General features: G+C 36.4%; 1 protein-coding gene and 1 pseudogene across 1 annotated transcript; both read left to right on the top strand.

The window, feature by feature from the left end:
• The first annotated feature begins 6,836 nt into the window (after positions 1-6,836).
• On the top strand, positions 6,837-7,750 carry LOC131998639 (olfactory receptor 4N5-like; annotated as a pseudogene).
• Positions 7,751-15,533: 7,783 nt separating this feature from the next.
• LOC131999317 (olfactory receptor 4K13-like) lies at positions 15,534-16,475 on the top strand. Its single transcript, XM_059372098.1, has one exon. The coding sequence runs from the start codon at positions 15,534-15,536 to the stop codon at positions 16,473-16,475; it is 942 nt and encodes a 313-aa protein (XP_059228081.1).
• The last annotated feature ends 1,991 nt before the right edge of the window (positions 16,476-18,466 follow it).

An 18,466-nucleotide genomic window follows, 5' to 3' on the forward strand; every position in this document is an offset into this window, starting at 1 on the left:
GGTTTGGGAGAAGGGGGTGGGATTATGGACATTGGGGAGGGTATGTGATTTGGTGAGTGCTGTGAAGTGTGTAAACCTGGTGATTCACAGACCTGTACCCCTGGGGATAAAAATATATGTTTATAAAAATAAAAAATTTAAAAAAAAAAAAAATCCATGTTGGGTTGTTAGTAGTTGAAAAAGTATTTTAGTATTGAACCTATAGGCTCAGTCTAACCAATATGTATAAATCATTATATTCTTTTTCTTATTAATAAAGGTAAATACATGAAACTTGTAAACTTTTGCACACATTTCTCTAAAGCAGCTGAAAGATCCTGGGTAAACTTTCTTAGACTTTTAAAAGCATGTTAGTAACTCATGTAAGAATGTATACATGTATAAGAAAAACATGTTGCTTTTTCTAAATTTAATATAATGAGAGTTTATAATTTTAAAAATATAACAAAAATATGAACCTGGAAGCGATTAAATAAAAATTGAAAACAAATCAAAAAGGAGAAACTAGAGGGAGAATAGGAAAAAAAAAATCATAGTATCTGTCTGGGATACCTGCTGCCTTAGAATGCACCAGAAGAGAATTAATCTGCAGAAAAAGAAATATTAATATAAATTCAGACAGCCCTTTCTACGTTATCCCTAAAATATACCTCCCACCAGCACTCCTCATGGATAGTATTATATTAAGGGGACTAAAGTCTTTAATTGCATTATTACAAAAAAGTAAAAATGTCAATTGCTTAGGGAGATTCCACATTTGAATTTACCTTTGCATATCATTCAAATGACTAAATTTTCCCCCATGGTAAATCAGAGATAAGGGGAGAAGAAAATCAGGAGTCACAAGTCACAAATGGCAGGTCAAGTCCGGAGACAGATTTCATGGACTTCACAAGCGTGCAAACGTCTTCATTTCCACACTCAGCTGGCATGAGTTTCTTCTCCTGCATATGGTCCCAGCTTACATTAACATAAGGCCCTGAGTTAAAGATCTTAAAACAGGAAAAATTTGTTTCACAAAACCTAGCTGAATTAGGTTAGAAAACTACAGACTTCCCTGAAACAACACAAATATTTACCCTGAAGTGACTCAGATTGAAACAGTCACCATCTCTGAGATTAACCCCAGCACAGTGACAAAAAAATAAGTAAATAAAAATAAAATAAATCTCCTGACAGTAGATCCACTTAGCATTTTTTACTAGAATTTGTCTAATTACTAAGGGCTTTCTTAGGTTAGTTTGCATAGATGCATCTTGGCTATTATCTCATTTGATCTTTATATTCAGTTTGTGCAGTAGAGAGAGCAGATATATTATTATTTATAGATTTAAAAAATTCACATTTTAAAAGACTAAATGACTTGCCTAAGATTATACAGTTACCAAATTGCAGAGCTAGTGACTTCAGTAAGATGGAATAATTCCCAAAGAAGGTACCTCCTGTACCATTCATGATACTATCCAAAATTGTAAAATATTAAAGGACAGTAGAGGTTCCCATCATCCAATTTAGCTATCCCACTGAATTGATAACTAGTTGTCTGGGTGAAATTTGTATAAGTGAATAAAGTTGTGTATGATATCAACTGTAGTATCAATTAAGTATTATTTATGTTCTTCAGCTTAACCTACATTTGTCAAAACTCATAGTAATAGGCAAGAATGTATTTTAATGATTAAAACAGGAGAATCAATATCATATCAGAAACCACACTTATTTACAAAATTTCATTAAATAGATCCATGTCATGAGGGGTGGTTTTAAGATTTACTTTACAGCACAAAGATAAGTCACTTTATTTTTATCATATGAGTTAAACAAAATATTTGAGAATGTGAATTAACTAATGAATGGGTGAGACTAAGTAAATTTCAAAAAGGTAATGTTCAGGACAAATTCTTACCAGTGAAGAGCAAGCCATGCTTTCCAATCTGTAGAAGAATCCATTGGCACTGGGTGTTATACAGAACTGATGAATTACTGAACTCTATAGCTGAAATTAATGATGCACTATAAATTGGCTAATTGAATTTTAAAGAAATCCATTAGAATGGAACACCTAGGAAGCACATACTGTGCTCCCTCATCTTGGAGAAAAACAATCTATTGTTTCAGAATTAATGGAAAGACAAGCACTGAATACAATGATAGAATACATGCCCAAAACAGAGTGAAGATGAATTGACACTCAAAGAATGTGGACAAATGAGAGAAAGAGAATGACAAGAAAGAGAGCAATCAGGAAGGAAAAGCAAAACGTTGGTGGAGAGAAGCTTCAAGGGAAATAAAGGAATAAAATATAAGGCAAATGTAAAAAGTAACTGAGAAAATGAGTGCATAAAACAGAACTAGCAGGAAGAGAATGGGCAAATGGGAAAAATAAAAAAGAAGCAAGAGGAAATGAATGGGGAGAGATGAAGGAGGAGATGCTAGGAAGGTGATCAGTCTCCAAACACCTGGTTCCAGGAGCTGATCTGATGGCAGCTGGAATCCAGGCATCCTCAGCATGGGCTGTGGATACTGTGTCGGCACTCTGAGAAAGAGGGGAGGCTATAAGCCCCCTCTCCACCTGCACATCTTCAATACCCATGTGTTTTTCCACCAGTTGACATAACAAGGAAGGTTAGGGATGATTAAAACATTCAGGTCTCTATCTGGGCCTACATTGACAATACTTCTTTGTCCTGACAAGAGCAAAATGCTGGTCTCTGTGAGAGTCACTGTTCTGGGCTTCTTTTCCCCAGGAATTCATTTTATACAGAGTAATGTTCCTCTGATGCATGTCTGTTCTCAGTCTCTGTGAGGAGCACAATTTGAGAAGCACAGGAATAGAAGTTATATAAATGAGAACAGAAGAAAGTAGATTAAAGAATGGTATGCAATTCCATCTGTTATTAACAGGGAATAGAGGTAGATCCAGAAAAATAAAAGTAGAGAAAGAGTAGGAGACTATAACTTTCAGAATGCTCCCTGAGGCTTACAATTGTCAACCCGGAGAAGCATGAAGTAACTGTAAGTGAGCACTCAAAAAGCACGAAACCTAAAATTAGGCAGAAGGAGCTATGGACACTTTCCTAAGAGCAGGTTTCTATAGGGAGAGTAAGAAAGAAATGCAGAGGCCAATAGGTATGTGGGTGGATAAAAGACAGAAACTCCTAAGCTAACCTGAAGGACATTCAAGACTTTTTTTTTCCTATTTCAACTTGCTTAGACTTACTATCTGTGAGTTTACATATATGTGAATAAGTATCCCCATGCACAAATATGTGCCCTTGTGTTATAAATTCCTTTTGCATAACATTTGGGTGCTAGATACAAATGTTATTAATCACATAGAACATATGTTTTTTTTTTTTTTTTTTAAAGATGTTATTTATTTGACAGAGAGAGAGACCATAGGTAGGCAGAGAAGCAGGCAGAGATAGAGGGGAAAGCAAGCTCTCCGCTGAGCAGAGGGCCTGAAATGGGGCTCTATCCCAGGACCCTGAGATCATGACCTGAGCAGAAGGCAGAGGCTTATCCCACTGAGCCACCCAGGTGCCCCAGAACATATGTTCTGATATTTCCTGATAAGTGTTCCCTAAAACACCAGCATATTGCCTAAATTTCCCATGAGTTTCCTAATAGACTTTTTAAGATTGGTTTTTTTTTTAGTCTTCCCCCTTTTTTTTTTTTTTTTTCTCTTCCTACCTTCTCCTCCTAGGAATGCTATTAAAAATTTCTGCCAAATGTCTACCTGGAAGTTTTCTTTCTCCAGTTTTCCACATCACTTTTTTTCTTTATTTAAATTCAATTAGTCAATATATAGTACATTAGTTTCAGATATAGTGTTCAATAATTTATTAGTTACATATAAAATCCAGTGCTCATCACATCATTTGCCCTCCTTAATGCCCATCACCCAATTACTCCATTCCTGCTCCCATTTCCCCTCCAGCAAGCCTTACTGTTTATTAGAGTTCAAAGTCTCTCATGGTTTGTCTCCCTCTGATGACTTCTCCTTCAGTTTTCCCTCCACTACCCTCTGATCCTCTGTCCTGTGTCTGATGTTCTATATACGAGAGAAGCCATATAATTGTCTTTCTCTGACTGACTTATTTTGCTCAGAAAAGGAACCTCCAGTTCCATCCATGTAAATGTAAATGATCAGTATTCCTCCTTTCTGATGGCTGAATAATATTCCATTGTCTATATATGCCACATCTTCTTCACCCATTCATCTGTCCATGGACATTCCAACTCCTTCCAGTTTGGCTACTGTGGACATCACTGCTATGAACACTGGGGTGGAGGTTCCCCTTCAGATCACTACATTTGCATCTTTAGGGTAAATACCTAGTAGTGCATTGCTGGGTTTTAATGTAGCTCTATTTTTATCTTCTTGAGGGACCTACATACCATTTTCCAGAGTGGCTGTACCATGTCACTTTTGAGGTTTAGTTATGAATGGGATAGAGAGAGAGAGAGAAAGAGAGTATGAGCAAGGAGAGGAGCAGAGGGAGAGCAAGACAGACTCCCTACTGAGCAAGGAGCCCAACTTAAGGCTTAATCCCAAGACCCTGATATTATGACCTGAGCTGAAATCAAGAGTCCTAAGCTTAACCAACTCAGCCACCCAGTTACCCCCTTCCATATCACTTTTAATGGCACTTAAAAAAAATTCGGGGTCCTGAATGGCTCAGTCTGTTAAGCATCTAACTCTTGATTTCGGCTCAGGTCATGATCTGAGCATTGTAAGAAGCCACACATATCACTCCAAACTCAGCACAGAGTCTGCTTGAGATTCTCCCTCTCCCTCTGCCCCTCCCCTTCCTCTATCTCTCTCTAATAAATAAATTTTTAAAAAATATTTATTGAAATATAATCAACATATAAAATTTACCATTTTAAATATATAGTTCAAGGGTTTTAAGTGTATGTTAAAGGATAAACATTACCATGATAAATTTTAAAGCATTTTCATATACCCCAAAAAGAAAACTCATATTATAGTTATTCCCCATTCCACCTACTGCCCTAGGCACTCACTCTTCTATTTCCCATCTCTATCAATTTGCCTTGTCTGCAGATTTTCTTTCTTTCTTTCTTTCTTTTTTTTTAAATTTTATGTATTTATTTGACAGACAGAGATCACAAGCAGGCAGAAAGGGAGGTAGAGAGAGAGAGGAGGAAGCAGGCTTCCTGCTGAACTGAGCAGAGAGCCCGAGGGCAGGGCTTAATCCCAGAACTCTGAGATCATGACCTGAGCCAAAGGCAGAGGCTTAACCCACTGAGCTACCCAGGCACCCCTGTCTGCAGATTTTCATAAACTGAATTGTACAGGATATGGTCCTTTGTGACTGGCTCCTTTCACATAGAATAATGTTTGAGTTCAAACATCTTGTAGCATGTCACAATATGTCATTCCTTTTTACTGTCAAACTATATTACATTATATCCATAGTCCTTTAAAGAAAATTACTATTACATGTAATTCAAAATCAAGAGAAATGTAGTTATATGATCCATTACAGTACTGCAATACAGTACCTTATTAAATAATTCATACCAATAGTCAAACATGAACAAGTATCACAATATGAGTATTTACTTATAAAATGTCTCTAAATTATAAGAATATACAAATACATATATAGCAATATAGTAATATACAATAACATAACCACAAATATAATTCTAAGTAGAATTCTTCCTCAGACCAGATTACAACCTGAAAAGGGGAAATATTTATGCAAGCAATATTATGACCATTTAAGGATCTAAATAAAATTACACCAATGGATGGATACCGATTATTAACATCCTCATTGGTTTAAAATGAAGAATACACACCTCTTATTTTTCTTACCACTTGTGAATGATAATTTAAAAAATCTAATTTCAAAACTAAGAATCTGAAATGCAATTGCTTTATTTTTCTCATCTGTCAAATGAGTATGTCAAACTGTATGTTCTACATGACCAATTTCAGCTCAACCATGCTTTGATTAGTCAAGATATTTAAAATATTTTATATATTCTGATAAGTTTTACATGTAAATATTTGTGGGCAGGATATCATTTGGCTATCATTCTGAGATCTAAGGGAAAAGTAGGTTATGGATACATGACAAACAAATAAAAGTGTATTAGTATTCATTAGTGTTTAAGAACAGGGTGTACAGCAGATTCAGGATTGGGACCCAACCAAGTGTGTACCTAGGGGGATACCTCTATGTGAGGAGAATACAGGATTTTTGTTAAAGACCCTAAACCAGTTTGGAACAAAGGTGCACAAGGGAACCAAAGCAGAACTATGTGATAGGAACAAATAAGGCACACATCTAGAAAACAAGATTTAGAGATAACAATCAAGAACTAGGGATTCTAGAGGAGCCAAAGAAAGAAGCACTTGCAAAAGTACTTTGCTCTATGGAAATGAAGAAAAGCGACAAAACCTAGCAACAAACCTAAACATTAGAGACAAGGCATCACAGCTAACTGAGAAAACAACACACCTAACAAATTTAATAATGGTTAAGTTCTGTTTTCATTAGGAAATTTCCACTATTCTTCAAGCAAAGTATCCCAGAGTCCTAGAAGAGCGTAATTATATAGAAGCACACGGTTAAATGGGAATGAGAGTATGATTATGAAAAAAAATCTTAGGGATGGGTCAAGAAATGGAGGGTAGAAGGGTCAACTCAAAACATAAGGCACTTATGGGACATGCATTTTTTTCAGCTACACAAGTGTTGGATGTGGTAAATGTATTTACCTGGAGAAGAGCTATGGAAAAGATGAAAAGGTGGTTATAACAGATAATACTTTGTTATCCTACAGACAGAGGAGAGATGGAGAGGGAGAACAGCAGGATGGTGACAGAATTCATCCTCCTCAGTCTAACCCAGTCTCAACATGCTCAACTCCTAATCTTCATGTTAGTCTTAGTTTTCTAACTCATCATCCTTCCTGGAAATTTCCTCTTGATTATCACCATCAGATCAAACCCTGGCCTCAAAGCCCCATTCTACTTCCTTTATGGGCAATTTGGCTTTCCTTGATGCATCCTATTCTTTCATTGTGGCTCTGGGCTCTGAGGATGCTGGTGGACTTCCTCTCTGAGAAGAAAACAATCTCCTACAGAGGCTGCATCACCCAGCTCTTTTTCTTGCACTTTCTGTGGACAGGGGAGATGTTCTTTCTTGTGATGGCCTTTCACCACAACACCACCTGTCATCCTTTGCACTATTCCATGGTCATGAACCCTAGAGTCTGCTATGTCTTGCTGTTGGCTCTGTGGCTTGGGGGCTTCACTCATTCCAGTACAAGTAGTCCTATTCTCTGCTTGCCTTGTGGTCCAAACAAGCTGAATAACTTCTTCTGTGATGTGTCACAGGTCATCAAACTGGCCTGCATAGACACTTTTGTGGTGGAGCTCCTGATGTTCTCCAGCAGTGGCCGGCTCACCTTGTTGTATATCCTGGGACTTCTGGCCTCCTATGCAGTCATCCTCTGCCATGCACAGGGACATTGCTCTGAAGGGAAGAATAAGGCTCTTTCCACACACATTATCATTGTGTTTTTGATGTTTGGACCTGCCATCTTCATCTATACTTGCCTACTCAGAGCCTTCCCAGCTGACCAAGTGGTTTCTCTCTTTCACTTGGTCATCTTTCCTTTGATGAACCCTGTGATTTATAGTTTGCCCAACAGGGAAGTGAAAGCTTCCGTGAGAAGGTTGTTGAGTCATCACATGGTTTGCTGAATGAAATAGAAGAATGGGACAAACAACAAAAGAGAAAATCCAGCTAGAATTGATTAAATCACTTATACGTTAATGCACTGAATCATTCAGTCATTTTAGCAAATACTGCATTTATTAAATACTTGCAATTTTCAGGCACTGTTCTAGCTATGTGAATAAGGCAGAAAGATTCCAGGTCTCCTAGGGTTATATTCAGGTAGATAAACACAGTTTAAACTATTAAATTCAAAATAAGCTATAATATCCAAAAGAGATAGTGCTCTGAAGAAAATAAAAAATAGTGTTATGATAGAGTTTGACTGGGAGATGCTAGTTGCTTTGCTTTGGGTTGTTAAGCAAGGTCTTTAGAGCAGTGGTTAGCTGATATCCAGTCAACTTGAAAGACACACCCCTGGAATTACATGCGGACAGAAAATTCTAGAAAAAGAGGATGACCAGTATAAGGGTACAAAGATCTTATAAACTGGTACATTTCTAGACCACAAAGAGAATGTAGGAGCTTGTCAAATACGTTGATATACATAAATAAGTATGCATTAAATACTGAGTACAAAAAATATTATGATGTCTTGTTACACACACACACACACATATACATGTATGTATGTATATGTTTGTATGTTGCTTATTTTACAGGTTCACTGTCATACATATCTCTATATACACATATATGTCTATATATGTGTGTGTGTAAATGCATGACAGTGGTCCTGTAAAATGAGGAACATGTAATAGGAATATTGATATGATTGCATTAAAATCTGTTTTCTTATCAAATGTTTTATATTTCTTTCTATTGTTTCACATTTTCTGCTTTCTTTTGGTTTGATTGATAAAGGCAATATGATTTTAATACTGTAGGAGTTACCCGGACATATGGCCCTAAGTAGTAAGGCTCTTTTCACTCTCTACTGTATCTACTAACATGCCTTTCCAGAACTATGTTCATAAAAACTAGAAACCTTGTGTCAGTAATATTTACACATTAGAATATACAGCCTCTAGAACCTGGAGAGAACTACCAGACACTGTTTTCTTCTTAGTGGTATAGTGAATGAAGTATAAGATGCAATACTTTAACTTTTAAGCTGATGTCTCAGCATACTTTACAAATGTGGCAGGACCCTATCACTTCAAAGAATGAGGTTTTTGTGCTCATTCTGTCTCATTGCTGGTCTGCTAGTAATCAACCATGATTACAGTGTTATGGTTAAGTTAGATAGAGGGTTATTTTCTAGTGTGAAACAAATCATAGTATCTTAGTCCAATGTTGGTATAGTAGTACCACAGTATCACCAGAGACTCGAAAACCTCCTATGTGTATGCTCTTCGTTAAACGATTTGTCATAAAATGCCTGTAGAAATTCCACACACCACACTTGTATTCCAGAAAGACTGAATAATAAAACAATGTATGCCATCATATGTCCATTTTCCTTTTTTAAAAATTTTTTAAAATTTATTTTCAATGTAACAGTATTCATTGTTTTTGCACCACACCCAGTGCTCCATGCAATCCGTGCCCTCTCCAATACCGACCACCTGGTTCCCCCAACCTTCCACCCCCCCCGCCTCTTCAAAACCCTCAGATTGTCCATTTTCCTTTCAATCCATTATTTTCATTTCTAAAAATATGCTCTGTATCATAGGCTACCTAATCCATGAAGAATTCATTTGAAGGACTCTGGGTCACTTGACCTCCAGATGCTTACAAATGAGTATCACTGTTAGATTAACATGAGGTAGGAGGAAAGGACAACAAAGAATACAATCACACACACATACACACTCACACTGCCTTAGCCCAGACTGCAGCACTTCTGTGGCTCACTCTGAAACTTAGCCACACTTCCATGGCTCTAGCTCTCCTACTGAAATGAGCCACAACACTTCTGACTTTTGCATTGTAGCTGTTATAACCAGAATAATGGTCTCCCAATGAAGTCAACACCCTTATCAGGAAACTTGTGAATATGTTATCTTACATGCAAAAAGACCTTTGCAGATATGATTGTTTACAAACCTTCAGAGGAGGAGATTATCCTGGATAATCTGGGTGGACTAATCTAATGCATGAGTATTTAAAAGCATTGAACCTTTCAGGGATTCAGAGAAAGCAAAAGGAATACAGGAAGGATGAGACTTGAGGAAGCTTTAATGTACTGTTTCTGACTTTGAAGAGGAAGAAGACATGACCAATGAATACAGGCAATGCCTAAACTGCAAGAACAACCCCAGACTAAATATCAGCAAGGAAATAGAGTTGTTATTCTACAACCACCTTGGAATGAAATTTGGCCCATAGCCAACATGAGCCTGGGAGCAGTTCCTCTCTCAAAGCTTCCAGTAAGAAATATTGTCCTGCCAACCACCTGATTGAGACCAATGAGACCAATGTTAGATTTTGGACCTACACAGATACGAGATAATAAATTTGAGTTGAATGAAGCCTCTATGTTTATGGAGACTTGTTAAAGGAGAAGAAGAAAATAGAACATGTGGTTACATCCTTGAGATGTCTTCTCTTGTCCTTCCAGCTTAGATCTGGGGGTAGCTTCCAGTTGACATTCATCTTTCATTTCCTTGAACATTTGCTGCTAGCATTTCAACTTTCTTGTCACTAGAATAATTATACTCCTTCTATTTATATATATACCATGTTTAACTGAAAGTGTTTGCCTATAAATATTTACAGGACTGAACATTATTATAAAACTAACACTTTCCCAATTAGACCTGAGAAAATATGGAGGTGGGGAGAAACAAAGGGCATCACTCTTCCAGAAGTCAGCCCCTACACAGAATTTTTACCAAGTAGCCTCCTGATAATACTATTTACTTTTATGTTATTGACCACTTTTACTTGCAAAGAAGGCTGTACAATGTCATTTAATGAATTCAGGTGTCAGTTACCAATGAAGAATGGGAGAAGGTTACCCTGCAGTCTCTGCTACACAGTTGAGCCTCATGGCTAAACTAGTCACTGGTGAGGAAAATGAAAAATTGATTGGCTCAGGCTAGTGAGGTGCAGCTTTTTGGACATGGATGGATACTCCATGGGAGTGTGGACATCTGATCCCAAGAAAATCTGCCTTTTTTTTTTTTTTTCTTTCAAGAAAGAAGGGTCATGGTTGGGAAACTGCCATAGCCAGTTATAATCACTGTTAGTTTAATATTGCTCTACAACTCTAGTTAATGAAATAAGGCACAAGAAATATATTAGAAAAAATATTATTAATGTTTATAGATCATTTATTAGTAATCCCCCAAAAAGAAGACAATTAACTGGGAAAAATTTACAACTGAGATTTCTACAATGATATCATTTACAACTTAAATATTTTTTAAAAAGGAGACAGGGGCACCTGGGTGGCTCAGTGGGCCTTCGGCTCAGGTCATGATCTCAGGGTCCTGGGATGGAGTCCCACATCGGGCTCTCTGCTCAGCAGGGAGCCTGCTTCCCCCTCTCTCTGCCTGCCTCTCTGCCTATTTATAATCTCTCTCTCTTTGTCAAATAAATAAATAAAATCTTTAAAATAAAATAAAATATAAAGGAAACAATAGCAATTAAAATCAATTATCTCATAGAAAAGATCATACAGCATCAAAGTTTTTTTTTTGTTAAATTAAATTTAACAAAAAAAGTTGATAATGAAGATGAAAAAATTTTATTGTGTCATGAAAGGGGCAGAATTAAAATCTTTCTTGATGAAAGACTCAATCTTGTAATTCTGTTCATTTTTTCTATATTTCTTAAAAGTTTAATGCTGTGTTATCAAAATATCATTGGAACTTGTTTTAACTTTAGAAAATAAGTTTATTTTATTTAGAATTAAAAGATATGAAGCTAGCCAAGAAAACCGTGAATGAATAAAGCAGTGAGAGCAGACTGCCCTTCCATACATTAAATATGCTGTTAACATAATGAGTAGTAAAATACATAGTACCTCCTCAAAAATTATCAGGGAAAACAAAACAGTAAATGAGCATACCTGAAGAAGAACCTGATCTCTTGGCAAATTTAAAAGCTTATAAAGAAAGTGTAACAAATTCAAAAGGTTATAAAGAAAGCATGATAAGGGGCGCCTGGGTGGTTCAGTGGGTTAAAGCCTCTGCTTTTGGCTCAGGTTATGATCTCAGGGTCCTGGGACCAAGCCCCGCATCAGGCTCTCTGCTTGGCGGGGAGCCTGCTTCCCTCTCTCTCTCTGCCTACCTCCCTACCTACTTGTGATCTCTCTCTCTGTGTCAAATAAATAATAAAAATCTATAAAAAATGGCATAATAAACTCAAAAGGTTATAAAGAAAGCAAAACAAATTCTTAGTTGAATGGTTATTTAATTGCAAAGATGAGAAATGATCTCACATTAGTTTTTTAAGATATTTATGTATTTATTTATTTATTTGACAGACAGAGATCACAAATAGGCAGAGAGGCAGGCAGAGAGAGAAAGAAGCTGGCTCCCTGCTGAGCAGAGAGCCTGATGTGGGGTTCCATCCCAGGACCCCTGCATCATGACCTGAGCTGAAGGCAGAGGCTTTAACCCACTGAGCCACCCAGGTGCCCCTATCTCACATGATTTATCAATAAATTCCAGCTAGAGTTTAAATGTGAAAATTTCAGTCTTACTAAAATTTAGAATTAAAATAATCCAGAATATTTTTATTTTTCCTAAATATCACATTAATCAATGCTTAATGTAGAAAACAAACTACAACAAAAGAATGAATGTCATACAAGTTTCTCATAATTCAACTCTAGTCCTATCTTTCCACTGCCTACCTGAATACTGAATATTGTCTTTAAAGTATTATCAATTTTATAGATGGAAAATGGTGTCTCATTTCTGTCATATCAAAACTGCATTTAAAAATCCCAATTACTTATTTACTACCAGTCTCTGAGGAATTTAAAACAATCAAATGAGTTTTCTCCTCTGTGCCTTCTACCAAGGGATACATTGATATACTATTGTCTTTTGAATTTCAGAGCAGAAAATAAAATCACTGGATGATTAAGCTCTATTTCATACTGATGTTACTTCTGAAGTCCGAGTGAAAACCGGTAGGTTACATAATCCTGACCTGTTACTTTACCTTACATACCACATCTATCTCATTATTTTCATTAACAACCTTAAATGTGTCCGTAAATGTTAATTACAAATGCCAAAACGATAGCTAAAGGGAAAGCTGAAAGGGAAAAATTAACCTTGAACATACCTGATTTCTTACAACTGGAAAAAAATTACAAAAATCAGAAACACCACACCAATGATTGCTGGAAATTAAGATAATTCAGCAATCCAGACTAAGTAAATTATTCTCAGAGAAAAGAAATCTAAGTATGTTCAAATTGTTTGACCAGCCTTATCAGGTTGAATGATCTCATTCTTTGAATTACAGCAGAAATATAGAAAACGTTCCTTTGTTGTTTTTAGAAATTATTTTAAAAGAAATAAATAATAGAAATGCAAGGATAAAGTGCCTGATTCATGGCTTTGAAAATCACAGAATGTCACCACTCATAAAATATTGAGGCTATCATTAACTTCTTAGGAATTATTAGAAAAAATGTGAGAAAATTCAACTTTCCTATGGCAACATTCTGAAAATGACCAAATAGTTAAATGCTCATTAAGAAAAAAAGATTTAGAGATAGCATCTTGTCTAGGACCCTATCTCTGCCAGACCCATGTGCACCTGCAAATGTACTTACTGCATACTTCAGACAAATAAAGAAGGTCCAGGGGCTATAGCTTAGGTAAGTAAGATTGCTATCTTATAGGCAGGGTATGAAGCACAAAGAAGAAGTACATATTCATATCTGTGAATGAGAACTAACAAACATTTTTATTTTCAGTTCTATTACCTTGTGAAAGAAGGAAGTTTTTATATACTCTTAATGATGGTGTCAAACATAATGGAAGATTATGAGCCATTTACATTAACTGTGCATTTTAGTGACAGTAACTATACATAGAAAGGAAAATATGATTAAATGTTATTAAAGTTATCTAGATAGACTATATTTTTAAAAATTTGAACTGTGTAACTCAAAAGTTAAAATGTACCCCAAAACCATGTATATTCTATTTTCTTTTCTGACAATCTGCATTAGCCCTGGGTCTAGGCTTTCATAAAAGCAAGGGAAGGACTGGAGATGAACAACAAGCCTGGAATAAGACTTGAAAGAGCTACAATCAGGCAAACAGGAAGGTTTTTAAAAAAGTGAATTTGTATACATCAAGCACTGATATATTTCCCTGACATGTGTGTATTTTTTAAAAGTTCATTTAGCTTAGAAGAATCCACTTTAGTTGGTAACATAATACCTATGACTTCTTCCATCTCAGCAAAGTTAAAGGTAAAAAGAACTTAAAGGAAATAACTGTGAGAAAGGATAGGTCCAAGGAAGCTAAGTAACCCAAGATGACACTCTATTCAAACAATCCATTATATTTTAATTTTTTAAGAGATCTTTTATCTATTTAATAGACAGCAAGAGATACAGTGGGAGAAGGAACACGCAAGGGGAGTGAGAGAGGGAGAAGCAGGCTTCCCGCTGAGTAGAGAGCCTGATGTGGGGCTCAATCCCAGGACCCTGAGATCATGACCTAAGCCGAAAGCAGATGCTTAATGACTGAGCCACCCAGGAGCCCTCATATTTTAAATTTTTTAAAGCCATGTTTACAAATGTCAGTGATTCACCTTACATATCTTTACCCCTCACTAATGGAGTTAAGTGGAACAAGACTACAATGGTAAACTTCACTAGTCTTAACAAAAGTGATTTAGATGTTTCTATACACTTACATATGTGAAAACATATGACTTAAAAACAGATACCAGATAAAATAGATATTTAATTCAATTTCGCAACAACTGGATAAGCATGCACAGATAGGATACACTTTATGTCTAATCACTTGAAGAGTTAAGCAATATGTAAAGGAGCACATGTAGTTCTGAGAGTCAATCTGGTCATTCAAGTCTAAAAAGTTTAATATTTCTCAGTAATTGCCTTTAATCTCAGCTATAAGTGTTTATACATGCAAACTTCTATCCACAGTATGTTCATGGGCTATAATCAGTTCAGGAAGCATAATGCAGATTATGTGACTTCAGCAATATTTGATATGGCAAATCTTTTTTTTTTTTTTTAAGATTTTATTTATTTGAGAGAGGATGAGCAGAGGGAGAGGGAGAAGGAATCTGAAGATGTCTCCATGGATTCATCTCAAGCCTCCAAGGGGCTCATCTATTCATGATATCATGACCTGAGCTGAAACCAAGAGCTGGATGCTTAAGTGATTGAGCCCACCCACGTGCCCCTAATATGATAAACTTTTTACTGCATACTGAGACTGTCACACACAAAAAAAGTGTCAGTAAATGACTTCCTGAAAGATAAAAATCTGCTTTGCTGATGCCTTCCAGAACTGTTTTCTATCATTCTAATAAGTTAAATGTTCACATACAGCCTGATTTGCAGCTGAACAAGAAGGGAGAGGTTTTCTCAAATGTCTAACTGACCTTACCCCTATAACCAACACACACATTTCACTTATTTGACTCCATGCCCTCCACACTTTCTACTGTCATGCAGTCCTATGAAATATCTCCTGCAAAATACCTGCAAAGTAATCATGTTACCAAAATGGTTGTTTGCCTACATATGAGACAGCATGTAAGTAAAGATCAGGTTTACTGACTTCTGAGTCCCTATGGCACCCTGTTTTTTTCTTCTTCTAGGCAACCTCTGACAAACATGCAAAAGGATAAATGGATCTCCTGAACAACAGATCAAGTGTTTCTGAGTTCATCTTGCTCGGACTTTCGAGTTCTCAAGAAATTCAAATACTCTTTTTTGCAATCTTCTTTCTTGTCTATGTAGCCATCATAGTAGGAAACCTCTTCATTGTGATCTCTGTAATAGTTGACAACCATCTTCATTCCCCCATGTATTTCTTTCTGGCAAATTTATCATTTTTTGACCTGTGTCTTTCTTCTGCTACAACTCCCAAAGTGATTGCAGACTTCCTTAGAAAACACAAGACCATCTCCTTATGGGGCTGCATGGCCCAGATGTTTTTGGTACATTTCTTTGGGGGTGGAGAGATGTCTCTTCTGATAGCTATGGCCATGGATAGGTATGTTGCCATATGTAAACCCTTGCACTATAAGACCGTCATGAATCGCAGGGCTCTCATCGTACTTCTACTGCTCTCGTGGGCAATTGGGTTCATACATACCACAAGCCAGATGGTTTTCACTGCAGGTTTACCTTTCTGTGGTCCCAATGTTGTGGACAGCATTTTCTGTGACCTTCCCCTGGTCATCAAGCTTGCCTGCACTGATACCTATATCCTAGAGCTCTTGGTGATTGCAAACAGTGGACTCCTCTCCCTGGTCTGCTTCATTTTCTTGCTCATATCCTATATTGTCATGCTGGTCACCATCTGGCAGCACTCCTCTAGGGCATCCTCCAAGGCAGTGTCCACACTATCTGCTCATATCACTGTGGTCACACTTTTCTTTGGTCCCACTATCTTCATCTATGCTTTCCCATTCAGTAGTTACTCTGTAGATAAGTTTCTTTCTGTGTTTTACTCTATAATCACTCCTCTCCTTAATCCAATTATTTATACTCTGAGGAATCAGGAAATGAAAGCAGCCATTAAGAGACTCAGCAGCCAGCATCTTGGTTCCTGGTTCACTTCCTAAAAGTAATGTCTATAACAACTGATTATTTGTGGTCTCTGCTATTTGGGGGTTTTGAGTCTTACATATTTATTGGAATAATTACAATGAAAATGTTAAATACTATTTATTGCCCTCAAAATTCATAGAACCACTAATGTCACTTTTATTAAAAATTTAATGGAAAATATTCATTAACACAGATTCAATATATAAATAAACATGAATTCATTAATTTCTTGTCAGGATTTAAGGAAGCAACCAATTGAATGTTTAAAACACCTAATTATAAATATTCCTACAAAAATTTCATATAGTTTTAATGGCTCAGTATGTAAAAATAGGTAAATTTAGTATGACAACACATTAAATGGTGTTTAACATCAATTTTTTCCCTAAAACTGCATTTAGTATTAAAATATCTGTCAATATTTGTCAAACCATATGAGGTCTTCACAGAGGAATTGTGATTTGAATGAGGGTAACTTTCTCACTATATAGCCTCAGTATACTACATATTTAGTAGAAGGTAAAAATATGCCTAAAATAAATATTTTCAACATATCTCTGAGTACTTGAATAGTTTTCAAAGAATCAATATCAACTGAAATATTAAAAATTAAAACCATGAACTGTTTAGTGTAGCTTGCTCTACCAGATCACATGGACACTTAATTTCTTAAAATTTATTTATTTAACAGAGAGAAAGAGAAAGAGAGAGAGAGAGAGATAGAGAGACAGCAAGAGAGGGAATACAAGCATGGAGAATGGAAGAGGGAGAAGCCTCTGAGCAGAGAGCCTGATGCAGGGCTTAATCCCAGAAGCCTGGGATCATGACCTGAGCTGAAGACAGAGGCTTAAGGACTGAGCCACCAGGCACCCCTCACTCATATTTACTAGGTACCAATCATTGTCCAAAGCAATATAGATACATGGTTATAGATACAGATCTGGTTCCTGTTCTGGAGAGAGTAACCAAGGGGAAGGATCTATGCTAGGGGCGGTGGTCGCAGAAGACCACTTTAAAGGAAGGCATTCATACAAACCAGTTAAAAAAAAACTTCAGAATTAGAGATTTGAGCAAAGAAAAGAGCCTTCCAGACAAAAGATCTAGTGTAAACAGACACGGTAAAGTGAGAGTTTGTTAAGTATTAAAGGTCGACTTTGGTGAAGATTGATGAATAAAAGGGAGAAGATCTATGCTGAGATTTTATAGAAAGGAAAACCAGAACTTTCAGGCATAGTAGATTCCTCTTTATTGTCAACGTAAAGCCGCTAATGTGTTTTGAAAATAAGGAGGATGGGACCCAACATACATTACATTATGGTATACCTCTGTCCTCTTAAGTAGAGAATATAATGTAGCTAAAGTGAAAGCAGAGGGAAGAGTTAATGGACTGTTTAAGGCAGGAAGCCTGAATTTGTTAATAATACAAATATTGAGTTTGTGGAATCTATAAAGACTTCCAAAGACAATTAGAAAACCTAAAGCTATTTTAACATCTTGGGGACCAAGATGGCTTTTTTGATGTCTTATTAATATATTTTTAAATGTCTCAGGTTTAAAAATATTTTAATATTTTGTTTTATTATGAAAACTTTTGAGTATAGTTCACACATACATTACATTAGTTTCAGGTGTACAGCATAGTGATTTGAGAAATTTTATGTATTATGCTACTATGCTTACCAGAAGTATAACTCCATCTGTCACCATACAACACCATTACAATATCATTGACTATATTGTTTATGCTGTGACTTTTATTCCTGTGACTTCTTCTTTCCATAACTGAAAGCCTGTATCTCCCACTCACCTTCACCTTCCTGTCCCCCCAACTGCCTCACCTCTGGCAACCATCAGTTTGTTCTCTATATTTATATATCTAATTCTGCTTTTTGTTTTTTTGTTCATTTGTATATTATCAACACATGCGTGATGTCATATGGTATTTGTTTTTCTCTGACTCATTTCACCTAACATAACACCCTCTAGGTTCATCCATGTTGTTGCA

The sequence above is a fragment of the Mustela nigripes genome, chromosome 13, assembly GCF_022355385.1.
Source record: "Mustela nigripes isolate SB6536 chromosome 13, MUSNIG.SB6536, whole genome shotgun sequence".
NCBI lineage: Eukaryota > Metazoa > Chordata > Mammalia > Carnivora > Mustelidae > Mustela > Mustela nigripes.